The sequence below is a fragment of the Theobroma cacao genome, chromosome 3, assembly GCF_000208745.1.
Source record: "Theobroma cacao cultivar B97-61/B2 chromosome 3, Criollo_cocoa_genome_V2, whole genome shotgun sequence".
NCBI classification, from domain to species: domain Eukaryota; kingdom Viridiplantae; phylum Streptophyta; class Magnoliopsida; order Malvales; family Malvaceae; genus Theobroma; species Theobroma cacao.
The window spans coordinates 15,893,921-15,912,049 of NC_030852.1; the positions used below are offsets into that span (position 1 = coordinate 15,893,921).

Sequence of the window (18,129 nt, forward strand, 5' to 3'; positions counted from 1 at the left end):
TTCAACCACAAGAACAATACAGTAATAGCTGAAGACATGTGGTTTATGCATCATATCAAGAAGTATACTCCAATTGATCTAGCATGGTTCATTTACAAAGATATCGAATCAATAACTAAAGGAGGAAGAAACAGTCTACCTTATAGAATGACCATCTAAGAGATTTTGGACAAGATGAAGGTTAATACCTCACTAGACAAGCTAATAATGGCTAAGGAAGTCAACAATCTTGATCAAGGAGCAACTGAAAAATTTGGCTTTGAATATGATGTTGTCAAATTTAATGGATAAGGAAGAGTATTCAACTAAAAGATAAAGATAAAGGAAAGAAACACAAGCTAGAATTCAAAAAGAAAAGTCTATTGAAGTCCACTCTGAAATAGAATTCAAGATACTTGAGCTACAAATGGATCCATCATTTCTTTATGAACCTCCTCTAAGGGTAGATGAAAGTCTATTTGGACTACCTAGTACAGAGTACATGCTTAAAAGTGCACATCACTTATTTTGTGCTGAAATAGACAGTCAAGAAAGAACTAGCTAGATAAGTTTGATAAAATCAACAAAAAGGTTGATGCAATAATTTTCATAACAGGGGCAAAATGGTCATTTTTCACCTCAGATTAAAATTTTAAGTTTTTATGAACCCGAACATGTCTAGACCATTATGGACCTTGTCTTAGTGTTAAAAGAGCAAAAAGATTGCATAAAAGATTGGAGGAGAATAAGTAAATTGGTGGAGGGGCATTTTCATAATTTTAAGGGAAAGGATAAGATTGGCTATAAATATCTTGAAATTTCTAGCACCTTCTTGAATTTCCAGCAGCTGGTCTTCTTCTTCCCTTCTCTTCTCTCACGTTTCTTCAATTTCTCCATGGCTGTTTTCTTCAAGCTTCCATAATTTTCTCTCTCTAGCTCTAATTTTCATGCTTTTGGTGTACTCTTCCATAAACCCTTATGCTCTTTCATCCTCTCACTTTAAAACCCTTCAAAAATCTGATTTTCATACTTTCTCTCACTAGTTGGACATTTTAGAGAGAGAAAGAGAGAATTATCCCATTGATTTGGAAGCAATTGGAAGAGAATTTGACTATGAAGGAGCCTTAGGGTAAGTGATTAACTAAGCTTGATTTTTAACTGCAGAAAATGGCTAGTAATTGGGATTTATGAGTTGTTTTGTTATTGACTATGTTCATTACTTTTAGTGATTAAGATAGTGAACATAGTTAGCCATTTAATGTGGTAATTAAAAGCTAGTTAAGAGATAGTTTTTAGGGTTTATAGTGTGTAAATTGACCTATTGCTTATGCTATCGTGATCCTAGGTTCTAAGGAAGCCCCATCATCTCATTTGGACAATTAGAGGAATTGGAGTCATTTAAAGGCTCTACAATCAATTGGTGAGTGGACTGCCTATCAAAATTTTTTTGGGAATATGATTGTTTTGAACAAAGTGTTTGAATGATTTTATACAACTTTTCTCAAAAATGAATGCCTTGGGAACAAGCTCTTGTGAAATGGTTTATGTTATGATATGTGGTTATTATGGATTTCTATGTGGCTACATTATGTTGATATACATATATGCTTGAATATAATGTTGTCTAATTATATTGACTCGGCTATGTGCAAGTAGGGAGTGCGCATAAGCCGAGGATGACCCGATAATGTGCGAGTAGGGAGTACGCATAACCCGGTGATGACCCAGCCATGTGCGAGTAGGGAGTGAGCATGAGCTGGTGATGATGATGATGGGATGGTGTGCATGATCGTGATAGGTATATGTATATGTATACATACGTAAACATGTGTGTTATAATAAATTTATGAGTTATGTATATGGATGTAATGTATGTGAAATTCGGTATGTTAAACTTTGGGAAGTTGTTATGTAATTCTTATTGGTTTTGAACATTTCAAGCAGGGTGGTTTTCTTTAGGAGAAAGAGAAATTTTTGTTTGGTGCCCTGTATTTCGCTACAGCGAAAATCATTCTCGTTGCAGCGAGAAACTCTCAAGTTTGAGAACCTTCACCAGAACTGGTTCTCGCTACAACGAGAATGTATTTTGCTGCAGCGAGATAGTCACTGTAGCTTCTCACTACAGCGAAAAGGAATCTCGCTGCAGCGAAAAACTCTCTGTTTCATCAGCTGAATTTTGCTACAGCAAGAAACCTTCTGTTTTTGGGTTACAATTTCGCTATAGCGAGAAAGAATCTCGCTGCAGCGAAAAACCTTCTGTTTTTGTCTCCTATCTTGTCCAATTGCTGCCCTATCTTTCACTTCTTTGCTACCATATCGAAGCATGGACTTCCAACATTAAGGATTAAATGAGCTAAGTTTAAAATGGGGAGGTTTAGTGAGAAACCCTCGGTCAGTTGAGAAACCCTTGTTCAGCTAATAACTAAATCCCAACGTTGCTGCAATGAAAATTCATTCTCGCTGCAATTACACTGCAGGGAGAATGCCTTTCCGCTACAGCGAAGATTCGTTGTCGTATTTGATTTGCTTGTGTAATATTAAAGTTTTTATTCTTCAAATGGTCCGTTATGTATGGGTCCATGATTTTCAAATGATTAATCATTTAAGGGCTTGATGAGGGGTTTTTAATAAGAATAGAAACAAATTGCATTGTTTTGAAAAAGAATGCATCATGATTTCATTAAAGATTCCTTATGGTATGCTTGTTCCCTTCCTTGTTCACTCATTGGGTTATACTCACCGTTTTCAACTTCATGTTTTCAGATCACGAGGCAGCCGGTAACTAGGACGAGGTGTCCTTGTAGACTTGTATCCATCTTTTGGTAGGTGTCTCGGCATTCAGTAGCTATACATTCTTTCGAGTCCCTCCGCTGGAAATCGAGTCTTCTTTTTGAGATGTATAGATAAAACTTGATGTAAATTATTAAGATACATACTGTAGATGATGTATGTATATTTTAAATGAGTAATGCCAATACGAGTTGGGAGTGTCTATTACTATTTTGATTTAAAGTTATAATTTGTGACTTAGCAATATTTGATGGAATAATGAGTAGGATAAATAGATAAGCTTGCTTGGGCTTAATGGACTATGTCTATTGGGCCCTTGTGCAGGTCATGGCCCGGAATATGGGTCGTGACAATTTCTTTATGTTGATTGATGATTGATTGAACTTACTTGTTGTGAATGTATCTATGCTTTATCCTTAAATGTTGATTTATAATTACACTTAACTTGTGCTACTAATGCTTTATTTTTCTATGAGTTTTTATTCCCTTTGTTCCTATATTATATTTGCTATTCCTTTTTTATATAACAAAAAGGAGAAGAAATATAATGAGTAAATTTACGCTTAACTTTTCATTCATGATGGTTGGATTTTTCAAAATAAGATTACAAAAATGATTTCAAATTTGAATGTAAATGTTTTTTGAAAAACAACAAATTCAGGGAGGAGCTTTACTTGAAAAAAATATTTTGAAATCTTGAGCATATTTTCAGGGGGAGTTTTCTTCATTAAGCAAATTTAAGTCTTAATTTTGTCATATCAAAAAGGGAGAAATTGTTAGCTTTACTTTTGTTCTGACATGACAAAATTGACTGAACTTAATAAACTTTGAAAATGAATGAAAGATATTTTTGAATATGAAGAAAATCCTCAAAGGAATGTTAAAGCTAAACCTAAAGGAAATATATATTAAAATGCTTTGATTGTTCGAACGTGCTTTTCATAAGAATGATAATACTCTTGAACGTAAAGAAATATCTTTAAATTTTCTCAAAGATCTTTTGTTTTCAAAATTCAAAGTGCTAGCCTAAGAATCAAGTTCTCAAAAGAAATGACTTGATTCTTAAATGAAAAGAAAGCAAAATCTATTTCTTTGATTACAAGAAGTATCAATTTTGGAGAAGAAGTCAGTTCTCAAGCAAATATCATAGTGACGAATTGATTCTAAGAAAGGGAGAAGTTGATTCTTGAGATATAGAATGTAGAAAAAGAAAAGCAAAGAAGAAAAAATCGATTCTACATGGAGAAGATGTCAATTCTTGAAGCACCAAAGTACAACTCAGAAAATTGGTGGCTAAGAAAGACATGGCACAACTAGACAAATGTGGAGCAGCAAAAATCAAGCTTATATTCAAATTTTGGGGCTTGACCACAGTGAAGAATCGACACCTTGAGGCAAAAGAATCGATTATCCAAGATTGCAAAGGTGTCACCTTTGAACCCAGTTGTAGAAGAACCGATACCTTAAAATAGAAAAATCGATTCTCTAAAGATAGATAGCTACAAATTTTGTGAAGAATCGACAACTCATAAACAAAGAATTGATTCTACAGATGAGAAAGAATTTTGCAAGCTAGTTGGAACATATAAAGAATGACTCAAATTTCTCTCTAACAAGTAGAAAATCTCAAAGGCTATAACTATCCATCTTGAGGACGTCAAAGGGGGAAGAAAAGAGGAATTTGAAAGAATTTAAATCATCTTTGAAAAAGAAAATAGTGGAAAAAAAAAAGAGAAACAACTATGAACAAAAAGTTCCCACATTTGAGCAAGTAAAAAGCCTAAAGATCACATCTTTATTCTTCAGCTAATCCTTCTTAAGCTTAGACATACTTTGATCATCCATATCTTTGTGAAAGCTCTCACCTTTCTGATCTTAAACTTTTTTATCAACCTTTCTAGAGGTTGAGTTAGTGATTCATTAAAATCTACTATTGTATTGGTTATACCTCTAAGTAAAAGGTAGAGGGATTTTGCCTAATTCTTTAAAAGGTTTCATTTTGTGTAAAAGTTGTGCTTTAACCTAAAAAAGGCAGTGTCTTGGTAAAGGTTATGCTTATTCCTACAAAAGCCATATTGTAGAGGTTAAGCTTGATCTAGCAAAAGGCATGTTGTACAACTTAGGCCTAACCTTGTTAAAAAATGAAGAAAATGGTGGATTCAAACTCCTTGTGCTATTAAGGTAGAAGACATAAGCATTAGAAGGCTAAACCTTTATAAAATCCTATTAAGTATTTTTTTTTATTTTTCTACTCTTTACTCATTCAGTTTATACTCTATTTTGTTGTTTTATTCTTTCATAGTTTAGCTGATTTTTGAAAAAGGAGAAATTTTTATTTAACAACCAATTCACCCCCTCTTGGTAGTTTTACTTTAAGCTTATCTTTCTAACATGATTTATTGTTGAATATTATTTGAGAAAATCCCTTGTCTTGTTTTATACACAAGTAGAAATTTTATTTTGATAGAAGTTTGATTTTTTACACTAGATTTGCAAAGAAATTTTTTAAATATCAATTCACCACCGTCTTGGTATTTCTTGCATTGAGCTTACTACACTTTAAATACCAATTTACCCTCTTTTTGTATTTATTGCATTGACCTTACTACACCAACTATTGGTATCAGAGTTAAGGCTTAATTTTGCAAGTCTAAGAGCCTTGAGTGATCCATTGTAGAAATTCTAATCATAAAAAATGAAAGTTATGACAGTCGTGCTTAAGCAAGGGCAATCAATCCAAAGGCCTCCTCTATTTGGAGTTATGAACCATCACTATTGAAAAAAAGGATAAAGATGTTTATCAAAATAATTTTCGTAATTAAGCAAAGTCAATAATACTCAAAATGCAATCAATAACTTTTGGTATATACTCAAGTTCAAACATAAGCACATATTCAATATCTAATCTCATACTTCCTTCAAAATTATGCAATTTATACCATGTATCATATTTAAATAAATTTTACATAATCAAAATCTATCAATAAGGTTTAAAAGAGAGTAGACAATTGAAATCTCATTCAAGAATAGCAAATAATTTGAGAAACTAAGCTAAATCAATTTAGTCAAAGCAAGATAAGAGCAAACAATGAAAGTTCATAATTTGACAAATAAGAGACTTATGGAAAAGAAATCACTTAATTTTTTTTGTGTGTCTAGAGAGCTTTAAATCTTCAAGAATTTGTTCCTTGTTGCTCTAGCACGCCTACAAGAGGCATTCTCATTTGTTCTTTAGTATCTAAATTTCTTTAAATCTTTGAAGGTTAGTCTCATTACACATAGTTCTTTTTAGAATGCATACTTGTCTAATCCTATAAGATAGCTGTTTTCTAATAGGACAAGTGAATGAATTATGATCACGAAATTTACAATAATTGCATTTAGTCATCTTTGGAAATGGGGAATTCATGAAAACCTTTTGCTTTTTTATAAGGTTAGTCATGAATTATGAGAACTAATATGGAATGTCACAAGTAGACACCGAGCCATGCTTAATGACATAACTAGGATATTTGATAAAAGGACCGTATTACACTGAGAAGCTTATCACTGAAGGGCTTTGTCAAATTTTCTAATTGACTCTCTAACATTTGGGTGGTCATGATGTATTGCTAGATGCCGCTTTTGATCTATAAATATAAATCAATTATCAAATTGATATTTGATTAAGATTTTTATTTATTGCCAATATGTTAGAAGCCTAATGGGTCACACACATTAAATGACATAATTAAGATTAAATAAGGATAATTAATTAAGTTGAACTTAATTGAAACAAACCAAAATTAAAGTGAGAAATTAATTAAGTTCACAAGGACTTAATTGAATTAAAATATAACTGTTGTATTTAGGGTTACAACTTAATTTTGCTATATAAATATATGATGTTAGCTAACTAAAACTCTAAACTCCACCTACTTCTTGACCATTTCATAAAGATAAGAAAAGAAAAATAGTTTTTTATCTCTGAAAAAAATAAGATTCGGTAAGAACTTTTGGTCTTTTTGTTTTAGAAACAAAACTTGCTAGCACAAGTAAAATCCTACCTTTAAGAAAGTTTTATTCGGTCACTGTGTGGATTACTATAAGAGGATAGACACTTTGGTGGCTAAAGATTTGACAAATCCTAAAGGTGAAGAAGCAAAGATTTTAAATATAAGATTTTAGACCGCTTTATACTTTTTCGGGTTACTTGCTTCATCACAAGCCTTTTGGATTTGATTAGCTCTGGATTACGATATCTAGAGTAAGGTATGTAATTCTTAAATTTATGAATGCTCATAATTAATTTGAAAATTACATGAAAAAACACAAACATTGATTTTATGGAATTTGGCTGTTCCTTTAACTAAATGCTAGTTTATTTTTTTGCTATGTTATATTTTTAATTTCTTAATTAATTTCATATTTGAGCATGAGGTCAAATCCCTGCACCTTTTATTTCATTACTGTAATTAATTTGTATTGTTAGGCCTCAATTTTCATCCACCATTTCTACAACTTAAGTTTTCTATTAATTATAATTATTGAGATTTTATGATTAGGTTCTCTCTCTTGGCAAGTTAAATGGCATTTTACTAATTGTTAAGACCCTTTTTTTCCATCTGCATTCTGTATTCATAACAAAAAATGGTTGACTCTGTTATTTGTTTTCTTACTTACAAGCTTAATTGTTTGATAGTTAAATGTATAGTCAAGTGTGGTGAAGGTAAAAGCTATCCAAAAATTATTTTACAATTAATTATAATTTTTATTTTTTACTTTGTTTCCACCTTAATAATCATTTGCTACTTCATGAGCATGTTCAAGTTGCTTGATAATGTAAGGACTTATCAGATTCAGGATTTTATGGAGGATGGAATGCTTATTATTAGTATTGAGAAAGAAGTTTCACAAAGACCAAATATTAGGGTCGATGAAATTACTGAATAAAGTCACTTATCATGTATTTTATGTACTTTTAAGTTGTATATTACAGTCTATATTTACAACTCTTAAATAGATTATCACTTAAAGAATTATGCAACTCTTGACTTTTGTGTACATATTGCAGTTGACAACAATTATGTAACTTTTGACTTTTTTTATACATATTGTAGTTGACAAATAGCTTTATGAATGCTTATATAAAGTGAGCACCGTATGATTATTAAAATGTTGATATATTTCAATATGCATTGTTTTACCTATATCACATGAGTGCATCGCATGGGCATACTCCAATTAACATAAAACCTTGCATAAAGAGAGGAAATGAGATAAATAAATCAAAGTACTCTAGTCAAAAGCTCCACCATCCAAGGGAAAAACAGAACTAGAGAGTAAGAGAGAAAGAAGAACGGGGAAAGAAATGAAAACAATAACCAAGAAGCAAATGTAAATTATTTACAAATCTAAAAACGAAGAGCCCTTGATATTTCTCAATTAGCCCCAACAACAAATCAGAACTAAAGGATAGGCAACTCATCAATGATTTTTTTTTCTTCGTCATATTATTCATATTTGAATAAAATATTTTAATTCAGAGAATTAATATCAGAAAATAAAATTGGTAGAGGGAATTAGAAATCACCTTTGGGTTTCAAACAAATATTGGGAAAATAGAAAGGGAACAGAGAGAAATATTCTGCGGGCAATAGAAGTTTTTAAGACGTCAACAAAGCTTTTGCATGACAAGTAGCGGGGCCAAAGCATACTAGTACTCACAGGTGGCCGTGCTCAAAAGTACAAAACCCAAGCTCAGACAGCAGTCAGAACTCAGAACAGAACCCAAAAGGGAAAGCAAAATCAGCAAGAAGGAGAGTCTGAATCTGAAAATGAAATACAAGCTCAATAACAAATGGATATCAACAGTAGGCAGCATATGGATCCAGTGCACCAGCGGTTCACTCTACACCTTCTCCATCTATTCCCCAACTCTCAAATCTACCCAAAACTATGATCAATCCACTCTCGACACCGTTTCCGTCTTCAAAGACATTGGCGCCAACTGCGGCGTCCTCTCCGGCATTCTCTACACCTTCGCCGTCCCATATAACCGCCACAGTCGCCTCGCTTCCTTTGGTGGGCCTTGGTTGGTCCACGTGGCGGGTGCCATCCAATCCTTTACGGGTTACTTCTTGATCTGGGCTGCTGTAATTGGCTTGATTCCTCGGCCTCCGGTTGTGGGGATGTGCTTGTTCATGCTTTTGGCGGCGCATGCTCAGAGTTTCTTCAATACTGCTAATGTGGTCACTGCTGTACGGAACTTTCCCGATTACAGTGGCACTGCTGTTGGTCTTATGAAGGTAAGGCTTTGATTCTCGGATACTGTTAGAATATAGAAATTTAAGTATTCTGTATGTGTTTCAAGATTTATATATATATATATATATATATATATATATATATATATATAATATATATATATGTACTATATTTCTATCTGACTTAATGACACTTCAGTTCAGCCTTTAGAACTTGCACATTTTAATTTGGAAGTTCCTTGTTTGGTCTTACGAAATTGTGATCAGGATAATTCTTTGTTCTTACTTCTTCGATTTTTGCATAAATTGGCCATTGTCGATTCTTGGACATCTGTTAGCACAAGAATTTTATCAACATTACGCCTTCAAGACAAATATTAATGGTGTTTGTTTTCATTGGTTAGGGGTTTCTGGGTCTAAGTGGAGCAATATTAATTCAAGTTTATCAGACTATATTCAACAACAAGCCCACTTCATATCTTCTAATGCTGGCACTGTTGCCCACTATCAATCCTTTTTTACTTATGTGGTTTGTGAGAACTTACGACACTAATGAACAAGATGAGAAGAAGCTTCTCAATGCTATTTCACTTGTTTCTCTACTTGTTGGTGCTTATCTTATGGCTATTATAATATTGGAGCACATTGTTCATTTGCAATTGGTTGTGCGGGTTCTTATTTTGTTTGTGCTTCTAGTGTTAGTTGCATCACCTCTGTGCATTGCACTCAGAGCACAAGAAAGGGGCTTCCCTGTGATTCAGCAGAGTTTGTTTTCTGAGGGGGACAAGTTATTGGATGAGCCCCAACAGCTGGATGCTGGGACAGCAGCACAAGATCCTGCCTGCTATCATCACTTTTCTACTGATGCTGATCAAGAGATAAATGCTAATGATACAAGGAATCCCGAGGAGGAAGAAAACCTTAATCTTTTACAAGCCATGTGCACTGTGAACTTCTGGATTTTGTTCTTTGCCATGGCATGCGGCATGGGCTCAGGGCTTGCCACAGTGAATAACCTTGGCCAAATAGGTGAATCTCTTGGTTACTTGAGCTTTGAGACTAATACCTTAGTTTCTTTGTGGAGCATCTGGAATTTTCTGGGCCGTTTTGGTGCTGGCTATGTATCAGATTATTTCCTGCATGTTAGAGGATGCGCGAGGCCATTGTTCATGGTCCTCACTCTAGCTACCATGAGTGTTGGTCATGCTGTAATCGCATCTGGTTTGCCTGGTGCTATGTATGCTGGTTCAATTTTGGTCGGTGTTTGTTATGGTTCTCAGTGGTCCCTGATGCCCACGATTGCTTCTGAGATATTTGGTGTAAGACATATGGGTACTATATTCAATGGCATTACCATAGCTAGTCCTGTTGGATCATATATTTTCTCTGTGAAAGTGGTTGGCTATATTTATGATATGGAGGCATCAGGGGAAGGGAACAGTTGCACTGGAACTCACTGCTTTATGTTATCATATCTTATCATGGCATCTGCCACCTTATTGGGTTCTCTTGCTGCTTTATGCTTGTTTTTCCAGACCAAAAGTTTTTATAATCAGGTTATACTCAGAAGACTGCTACATTACATGAGGGAGTAATTTCTTAATACTTGGACATGTGGTGACTTAAAGGTATCAGGGCCTCCTCCTTACCATTGAGATAAGGCCTCATCGGCTGTCTAGGACTTATTATGCTAGTATTTGTTTGTAGTAACAAGCTAACAGAGGCCCGAGCTAAACATTATGCTAAAGGAAACGGAAACATGTCTGGATATAAGCTTATTTCCCTGAAGAGGAGGAAGCTTTCTTCTTAATTTTCAAAGGGAATCAGCATTATAGGTGTAGATTTGTCATGAACTATTGTTTGTTATTGAGCATGCTGAGGCTGGAAATAAAAGGAGATATTTTCCTCGGTACAAAAGACCTGGAGGGTCTAAAAGAAATTCTTTTACATCTTTCTCGTAGCTGAAGTTGCCAAAAACTATCAATTAATCAGGTGAAGTCTTTTGGGCGGGAGATTTGAGGGTTGCTATCAAGTAGAACTTGGATGCATTGCAGCAATTTGAGGAATATAATTTGGAGGAAGAAGAGTAGGAGATCTTTGGCATGAGTTTGGAACATTTTCCGAAGTAGCTGACATATGAAGATAATGGGTTAGATATTGAGATTAATCATAAAAGCTACTCTGTCATTCTTACTTGGAATGCTATGTAACATCCGGTTGACGATGAAATGTATCACAAAAATTCCCGGAAAAGTGATTCTTGTGTGACATGAATCACAAGGATTCTGGTGCTTGTAAGTAGTTCTGTTTTATAATAATTATTGATTGTTGATGTTGCATTAGTTAGTTGAATACTGTCAGAAATGTATGTGTTACTTTTAGCTAGCAGTTTTGTGAACTAAGAGCTTATGTATAAACTGATCTGATCTCTACAAACTGCTTGCAACACAGTTTGCAGGATCATCATGGATTCACAAGCTCTGTGCCCTGGCTTTCCTCTGCATCCGCATCATGGTCATGAGCTTCAACTGTTCAACTCTCACAAAGACCAATCTGCAGACTCACACCGCCTCTCTCTCTCTTGTAGAAAGCTCCCTGGATTTGTTTTCGAAAAAAAAAATATAAAAATATATAAAAGGACAAGATATGTTACATCTTCTTCTAACTTATTTGTGGCTACAATTTTTAGTTTTTAGAATTGAATCCTCATTCAAAGTTTTTTCTGTGTTACGTTTGTTAGTGATTCTTGTAACTCTTTTCTTTTTTTTTTTTCAAAAAAAATAAAAAAAGGAAATCAAATCCCTTCTCAGACTTCTTATTTCATTTTGAATCTCCTCCTATAGGAGACTGGAGCTTTAAAAATTAAAACCATTAAATTGCGTTTTTGAGATAATCACCAGAAGATAAGTTTTTTTTTATTAACTTTTTTTTTTCCTCATTTTCTTTAGCTAATTTTTTGAATGGGCTAAAGCTTTCTAATTGGACTCCATTTTTGTTGCGTAAACGGTGTTAACAATTTTTGTGTTCTATGAAAGACCAGTTTTGTGTGTGTATGCGCGCGCTTATAAGTTATGATTTTCCTTACTTGAAGTTTTGCTTTTTAGCCCAAGGAATGATATCGAAAAATTCTATTAAAAAATGCCACAGGGTGTTTAAGATGTCAACAGTAAAGTAGTCTGTTATATTTAAAATACCTTAATCTGAATTTTATAAATATGATTAAAATTTTGGATTGTTATCCGAACCCTTCCCTGAATACTCTAAAAACACTTCATTAAATCTCTGATTAAAATAAATATAAAATAATTTTTATGTATATAAGGAATGAAAATTAAATTAATATATTAAACTTAACTCATAAAAAAGAATTTATACATATATATATATATATATATATATATTCAATTACAAATTACCCTATTACAAGTTATTGACATCCTTAGGAGAGTTAGAATTCTAAATCCTAACTTCTGCTTAATTTGAGCCTGAGGGTGTTTATGAATAATATGAGCGTAATTGAATTGCAAAAAATTGTTGTTTAAGTAGAATTCAAATTTAAGAAGAAAACCCATGTCTCAAAGCCTTAATGCAAAATCTTGTCTTCCTTTATCCAGCCCAGCAAAATTTGAGTTTGTTTGAAAAAGAAGGGAAAGAGCTCGTTGGGCCTACTTTTGGACTGTATATTTGCAGAGTTGAGGCCCAAGGAAAATCACGACAAAAATAAAACAGAGTAAAACATCCAAAAATACGTGCCCTCAAGCGGATCATCGGTTTTTCCTTTCTCACCCGCTTCGATTTGAAATCGAAAAATCGGAAGAAGAAACCCTTAACAGAAAATTTAAGAAAAGTTGGCGAAAAGACATAGAAGATGAAGACGACGAAAGGAGGCAAAGTAATGAACCCTACGGACGCTTACCGTAAGGAGCTCCGTAAGAAAGAACTTAAACGGGTAAAATCCTTTCCTACACCGTTCCTTTTCTTTTTAGGGTTTCCGCTTCCCTTTTGTCCTTCAATCATGCTCAATTCTTCGTTATTTCAATTTTTATTTATTCCATTCTAATTTTTTTATTCATTCATTGCCCTAATTTTCTTGTTTGCCTAAAAAGAGACCAAAAACAAAAATTATTTCTCCTAAATCGAAAAACTCAATTTCTTTTTATATTCTGTTGTTTTACTGGTTACTTCAAAAAGGGGGAAAAAAATAAAAGAATTTCCAGAGAATGGTGTTCAATTTGAGGGAAATTATTGGCTTCAAAGTTAATGTTCGTGTTAAATAAGCTGTGCTATATTGATTCGAACTTTAAATGATAATAATAAAAAGAAGGCATTATAAAGTCGTTTAATTTTATTTCGCTTACTTTGTAGCTAATTTTCTAAATGTTAGTCATGGTTTCAGATTATTATTGGCGTACATTTTAATGTTTAAATACTTATTAATGTGTGTAACAGAACAAGAAGGAAAGAAAGAAGGTGAGGGAGGTAGGGATTTTGAAGAAAGATCCACAGGCGATCATGGAACAGATTGAGAAGTTAGAAATGATGAGTAAGTTGTTCTACTTGGATGTTTCATGTTGTTTAATAGTTTAATATCTGTTTACATGCAAATTAGCACTTAAAATGAGCAGAGTTTATTGGTGGTGGTTAGGCTTTAAAATTAGAAAACTTTATTCGTAATGGGCTGTACCTTGTTTTCTCCTTTGTCGGTAAATTTTAGGACTGTACTTTTAATGCTGGGGACTGAACAAGCCTTAGTTGCTAACTGATTTTTCTCATCTGTTTTCCTCTTCCTTTGAAGGAGGTTTTGGTAAATATCTGTTGTGGCATGTGGGCATTTGAGCTTGGTTTTAATTAATTATAACTAGTGTGAAAAACTTAGTTTCTAAAACAATTGGAAAAGATCAGTATTTCCTTAAGCAATGTTTTGTTTTTTAAGTCAAGGCTAGTAGCTTTAGATATACATCTTTCTCTGATAAAGTAGTTGTTGGATTGAATGCAGTCCATTTCAAGATGGCATTTTTAATGAAAATATGATAATCATTGACCATGTGGTCATTGATGTAATAAATGCCTATGAAAGTTTTCTTTTCCCTTTTCATTCCTTCTTTCTTTAATTTGGGGAGAGGTTGAGAGGGTTTTTGGTGTAAGTGGGTATGAAGAATGTAATCCGAATGAATGTTTATTTTGTAAGCATTTCGTGAATGTTTATTGTGTAAGCATTTTGTATCTGCAGTTCACCTTGTTCCTCACTGGTGTGTGTGGTTGTTTCTTTACTAATTTTAATTTTGAACTGCTGTCTGGTGGGCTACCAGTTATAACTTTGTTGAATTACTGCAGAGGCTGAAGGTGCTTTAGACAAAGCAAGAAAACACAAGAAGAGACAACTTGAAGACACACTTAACCTTGTCTTAAAAAAGAGGAAGGTAAGGATTTGAGTGATAAAATTTTTTTGGGGAAAAAAATATTGGCTTATGATTTTTCTGCCATTTATTAGATTTAGTTGTCTGCATGACATAACTATTGTTTTCGTTGCTCCTGTGGTCAGGAATATGAAGACAAAATGAAGGAGAAGGGTGAGACCCCTGTTATGTTCAGGTAAATGGGAATTCCCTTCTTTTTTTTTTTTCTTTTTCTGAAAGGATGGTATTCATTCATCATTGAAATAAAAGAAAACATCCAAACTAGGAGGTTGACAACACCTCCCTTCACCTGTGAACAAAATCTGCAGATCCACAAAAATCAATCTGCATTTACAAGAATCACCCCTGATCTCCCAAGAAAAGCATCATTTACAGCCCCCAAACAGACAGAGGTCAGTGCAACCTCAACCAAAACAATCAGAGGTAATCAAAGCACCAACAAAAACCAACAAGATCCCCTGTACATACACAAAAATCATTCACAACAATTCCAACAGCAAGCCTAATCAAAATACTCCCCTATATGCTTTGAACCCATTCAGCCTGCAAGCACGAGGTTTAGCACCATCATTCCCTTTTTTGATATGATTTTTTATGCTTTACTCTTAGCATGTCAATATTCTCATTTACCAACTGTAGCTTGTCTTCTGGTACAGTCACTTGGGGCCACCTCGGAGAAGGACAACTGCAGAAGAAGAGGAGAGATCGAAGCACCCTAAGCCTGAAGTAAGTTTTGAATCAGACGATTAACTTCTAAAATGATATTTTGATAATATATGCTACTTTTGGAGCCTAATTTTGCAATATTTCTTATTTTTTATATTACAAAATTTCTTATCTGCAGGACTCTGTTTATTATCACCCTACTCTCAATCCTACAGGGGCTCCACCACCTGGAAAGCCGCCCATGTACAAATCATCAATAGGTTTAGTAACTTCTCTTTTCTTTTTTTTATGTTTTTTGCTAAAACATAGTTCTCTCTCCTGCATTTTTTACTTAAATACTTAGCTGGTTTTATTTTCCCTTTCTCTCTCTCTCTCTCTCTCACATGCTTTTAGTCTGTGTTGGTTTTGGCCTTCAGGACCTAGAATTCCCTTGTCTGCTGCATCATCAAGTGCTGCTCCGTCATCCTCAAATACAGAGTCAGAGGATGTTTCTGTAGCTGTTCCACCTCCACCTCCTCCACCGCCACCTCCTTTGCCAGAGACTGGTATTTCAAACTCAGTGGATGGCTCTGTTGTGCCTGCATCTTTGCCTCTGCCACCCCCACCTCCTATGCCACCCAAGCCTGCCACGGCAAACTTGGGTATTCCTTTGCCTCCACCGCCTGGGCCACCACCACCTCCTGGTCCCCCACCTAAAGAGCAAGTTACAGTTCGCCCTCCACTACCTCCACCTCCACCCCTTCTACAGACTTCACAGCCACCTCCTCCTGGAACTAGTGGAAATGAAAAAGAGAAAATATCTGTACTGTCAGATGATTCGACCTCCAAGGAGCTGGCTCAGGTTAGCGCTTTTCATCTGTCTTCTCGAGATTTGCTGTCTATCTGTCTTGGGCATATAAATAGATTTAGCATATTCTGTGTTTTAGAAGTTGGGAAGCGGAAAGATGTTTTTTCTAAGAAAGATCCAAATGCCGAGAACAACAAAATTGTTTAATAGTTCTTCAGAGATATTTTCTGTGAAAAATTTATTAATCTCTCTCTCTCCCCCCCTTCTTAGGTGCCTCCTGTCCTCCCTCCCCCTCCTCCTGGACTGCCCCCTAAATTGGCAATTAGCCAGGCTGAAGGTGCTCCCTCAGAAGCTGATGCCAATAACCATCCAGCCACAAAAGAGGCTCCTAAAATGGTTCCGCCACCCCCGCCCCCTCCCAGGCAACAACCTCCAGTCCCTGGACCTGCCATGGTCCCAGCCTTACGGCCTGATGTATTACCCCCTGGAATATCACGTTTCCCTCCACCACCACATCCAGACATGCGGGCACCCCTATCTGCTACTGGACTTCCTGGTCAAGCTGCTCCTTCTGGAATGATGGTCCCACTAATTCCAAGACCACCTTTTGGCCCTCCACCAGGACCTCCACCAATGATGAGACCGCCACTTCCACCTGGTCCTCCTCCTACTGCACTGGATGATGATAATTCTGCAAATCGACCACTCTTACCACAGAAGCCATCATATGTTAAATCTGCTGCATCTACTGTTGTTAAGCGGCCATTGGCTCAGCATCAACCAGAACTTACAGCTATGGTGAGTCCACTTTCCTTTGCTAGTTTTTTGTTGCTTTAATATTTATATGTGGCCATGATTTGATATATTCATGCATGCATGAGAAATAGAATAGTTGGAATTTAGTGAACATTTCTGAGTGATTAAACTATTTCCAGCTTACCTCTGGTCATGCATAAGTGAGTGTGGGAGGTGTTCTTGACTGAACACCTTGGATATTGCCTTACCAGATTGTCTTAGGATTAAGATATATTGATATGTGGAATGTATCTTCTCTCTTTGGTATGCCCATATCAAAATTGAGTGAGTGCTTTTTTTGCATTGATTTTGATTTTTGATGTGGAATTGCATAAGCAGTTCCTCCCTCTCCCTTCAGCTAATAGCATTTCTTTTAGATCACCTTTAAGGACTATGCAAAGCTACAAGTCAGGAGTAAGAAGAATTCTTTGCTTTCGGATATGGTTAATTATGCACTGTCTCTATTTTCTGCCATATGTGATAACAGCTCTAAGACAAATTTGTTCTCTAAACTTGAAAACTAATTCTGAAAAATAAATAATACTTGCCTGAACACTAATAACTTCCTAATACGGATGTGCTATGTCTATATATTGCCAAGACTCTAGAAAAGGGCTGCATATGTGTTCCTGATTTAAGCTTTTATTGGTTTTAGGTTCCTGCATCAGTTCGAGTCAGGAGGGAGACTGCTGCCCCAAGAGCAAAACCAAAGCCTTTACTGTCAACCACTACAGTGAACGCTAAGCCTGTAGCTCCTACCATTGTGAAGCCAGAATCAACCTCATCATCAGCTCCAAAGGGACAGAGTATTGATGACTCGTACATGGCATTCTTGGAGGATATGAAGGCACTTGGTGCACTTGATAGCACTTGATAGCTGATATTTGCTATAGCTGTTGAGATGTCAAGGAAAAGAGGAGCCACCAGTGCAATCAGAATGAAGCATGTACAAGCTATTTTTACAGATGTTGCTTGAGCGATATTTATTGATCTTGGGGACCATTTTTTCGATGTTTTGTTTTGTCATGGTGTCTCATTTTTCTGTTGTCTAACTTTCAAACCTTCTCAGTTTGATGAGATTGTGTAATTCAGGGCAGTTTTCCTCAAGTGAATGATAAAATATATCTGCTCCAAGCAACATAGGAAGTTTACTTGCATTTTGAGATTGGAAATTGTATTTTTTCCTACAATTTACCCCTCCTCTGATTTTGGGCACTCACTGATTGTATGTATTATCGATTAACTGTTGCTCTGTTAACTGACAAAGTATACTTAATAAAAAGTTTAGGAGACTGGTCTCTTTTACATTTAAGTTGTCCATTTTCTTTCTTTTCTTGTTATGGTCACATACTCCTTGACAGTCGATTTTATTAGAACCTTCTTTGATTTACAGTAAAATTCTGCCAATACTTGAATCTTACTAAGGTTAAGTCGTAAGTGTTAACCTTGT

At 35.1% G+C, this 18,129-nt stretch overlaps 2 protein-coding genes across 2 annotated transcripts; both read left to right on the forward strand.

The window, feature by feature from the left end:
* On the forward strand, positions 8,430 to 11,356 carry LOC18604565 (protein NUCLEAR FUSION DEFECTIVE 4). The gene is made up of 2 exons (XM_018116818.1): positions 8,430 to 9,056; positions 9,419 to 11,356. Exons 1-2 carry the CDS (start codon positions 8,586 to 8,588, stop codon positions 10,607 to 10,609), a joined length of 1,662 nt encoding a protein of 553 aa, XP_017972307.1. The 5' UTR covers positions 8,430 to 8,585; the 3' UTR covers positions 10,610 to 11,356.
* On the forward strand, positions 12,753 to 17,991 carry LOC18604566 (WW domain-binding protein 11). Its single transcript, XM_018118190.1, has 9 exons — positions 12,753 to 12,963; positions 13,464 to 13,557; positions 14,349 to 14,434; positions 14,557 to 14,606; positions 15,088 to 15,157; positions 15,276 to 15,357; positions 15,514 to 15,938; positions 16,155 to 16,682; positions 17,335 to 17,991. The coding sequence occupies exons 1-9, from the start codon at positions 12,883 to 12,885 to the stop codon at positions 17,551 to 17,553; spliced, it is 1,635 nt and encodes a 544-aa protein (XP_017973679.1). The 5' UTR covers positions 12,753 to 12,882; the 3' UTR covers positions 17,554 to 17,991.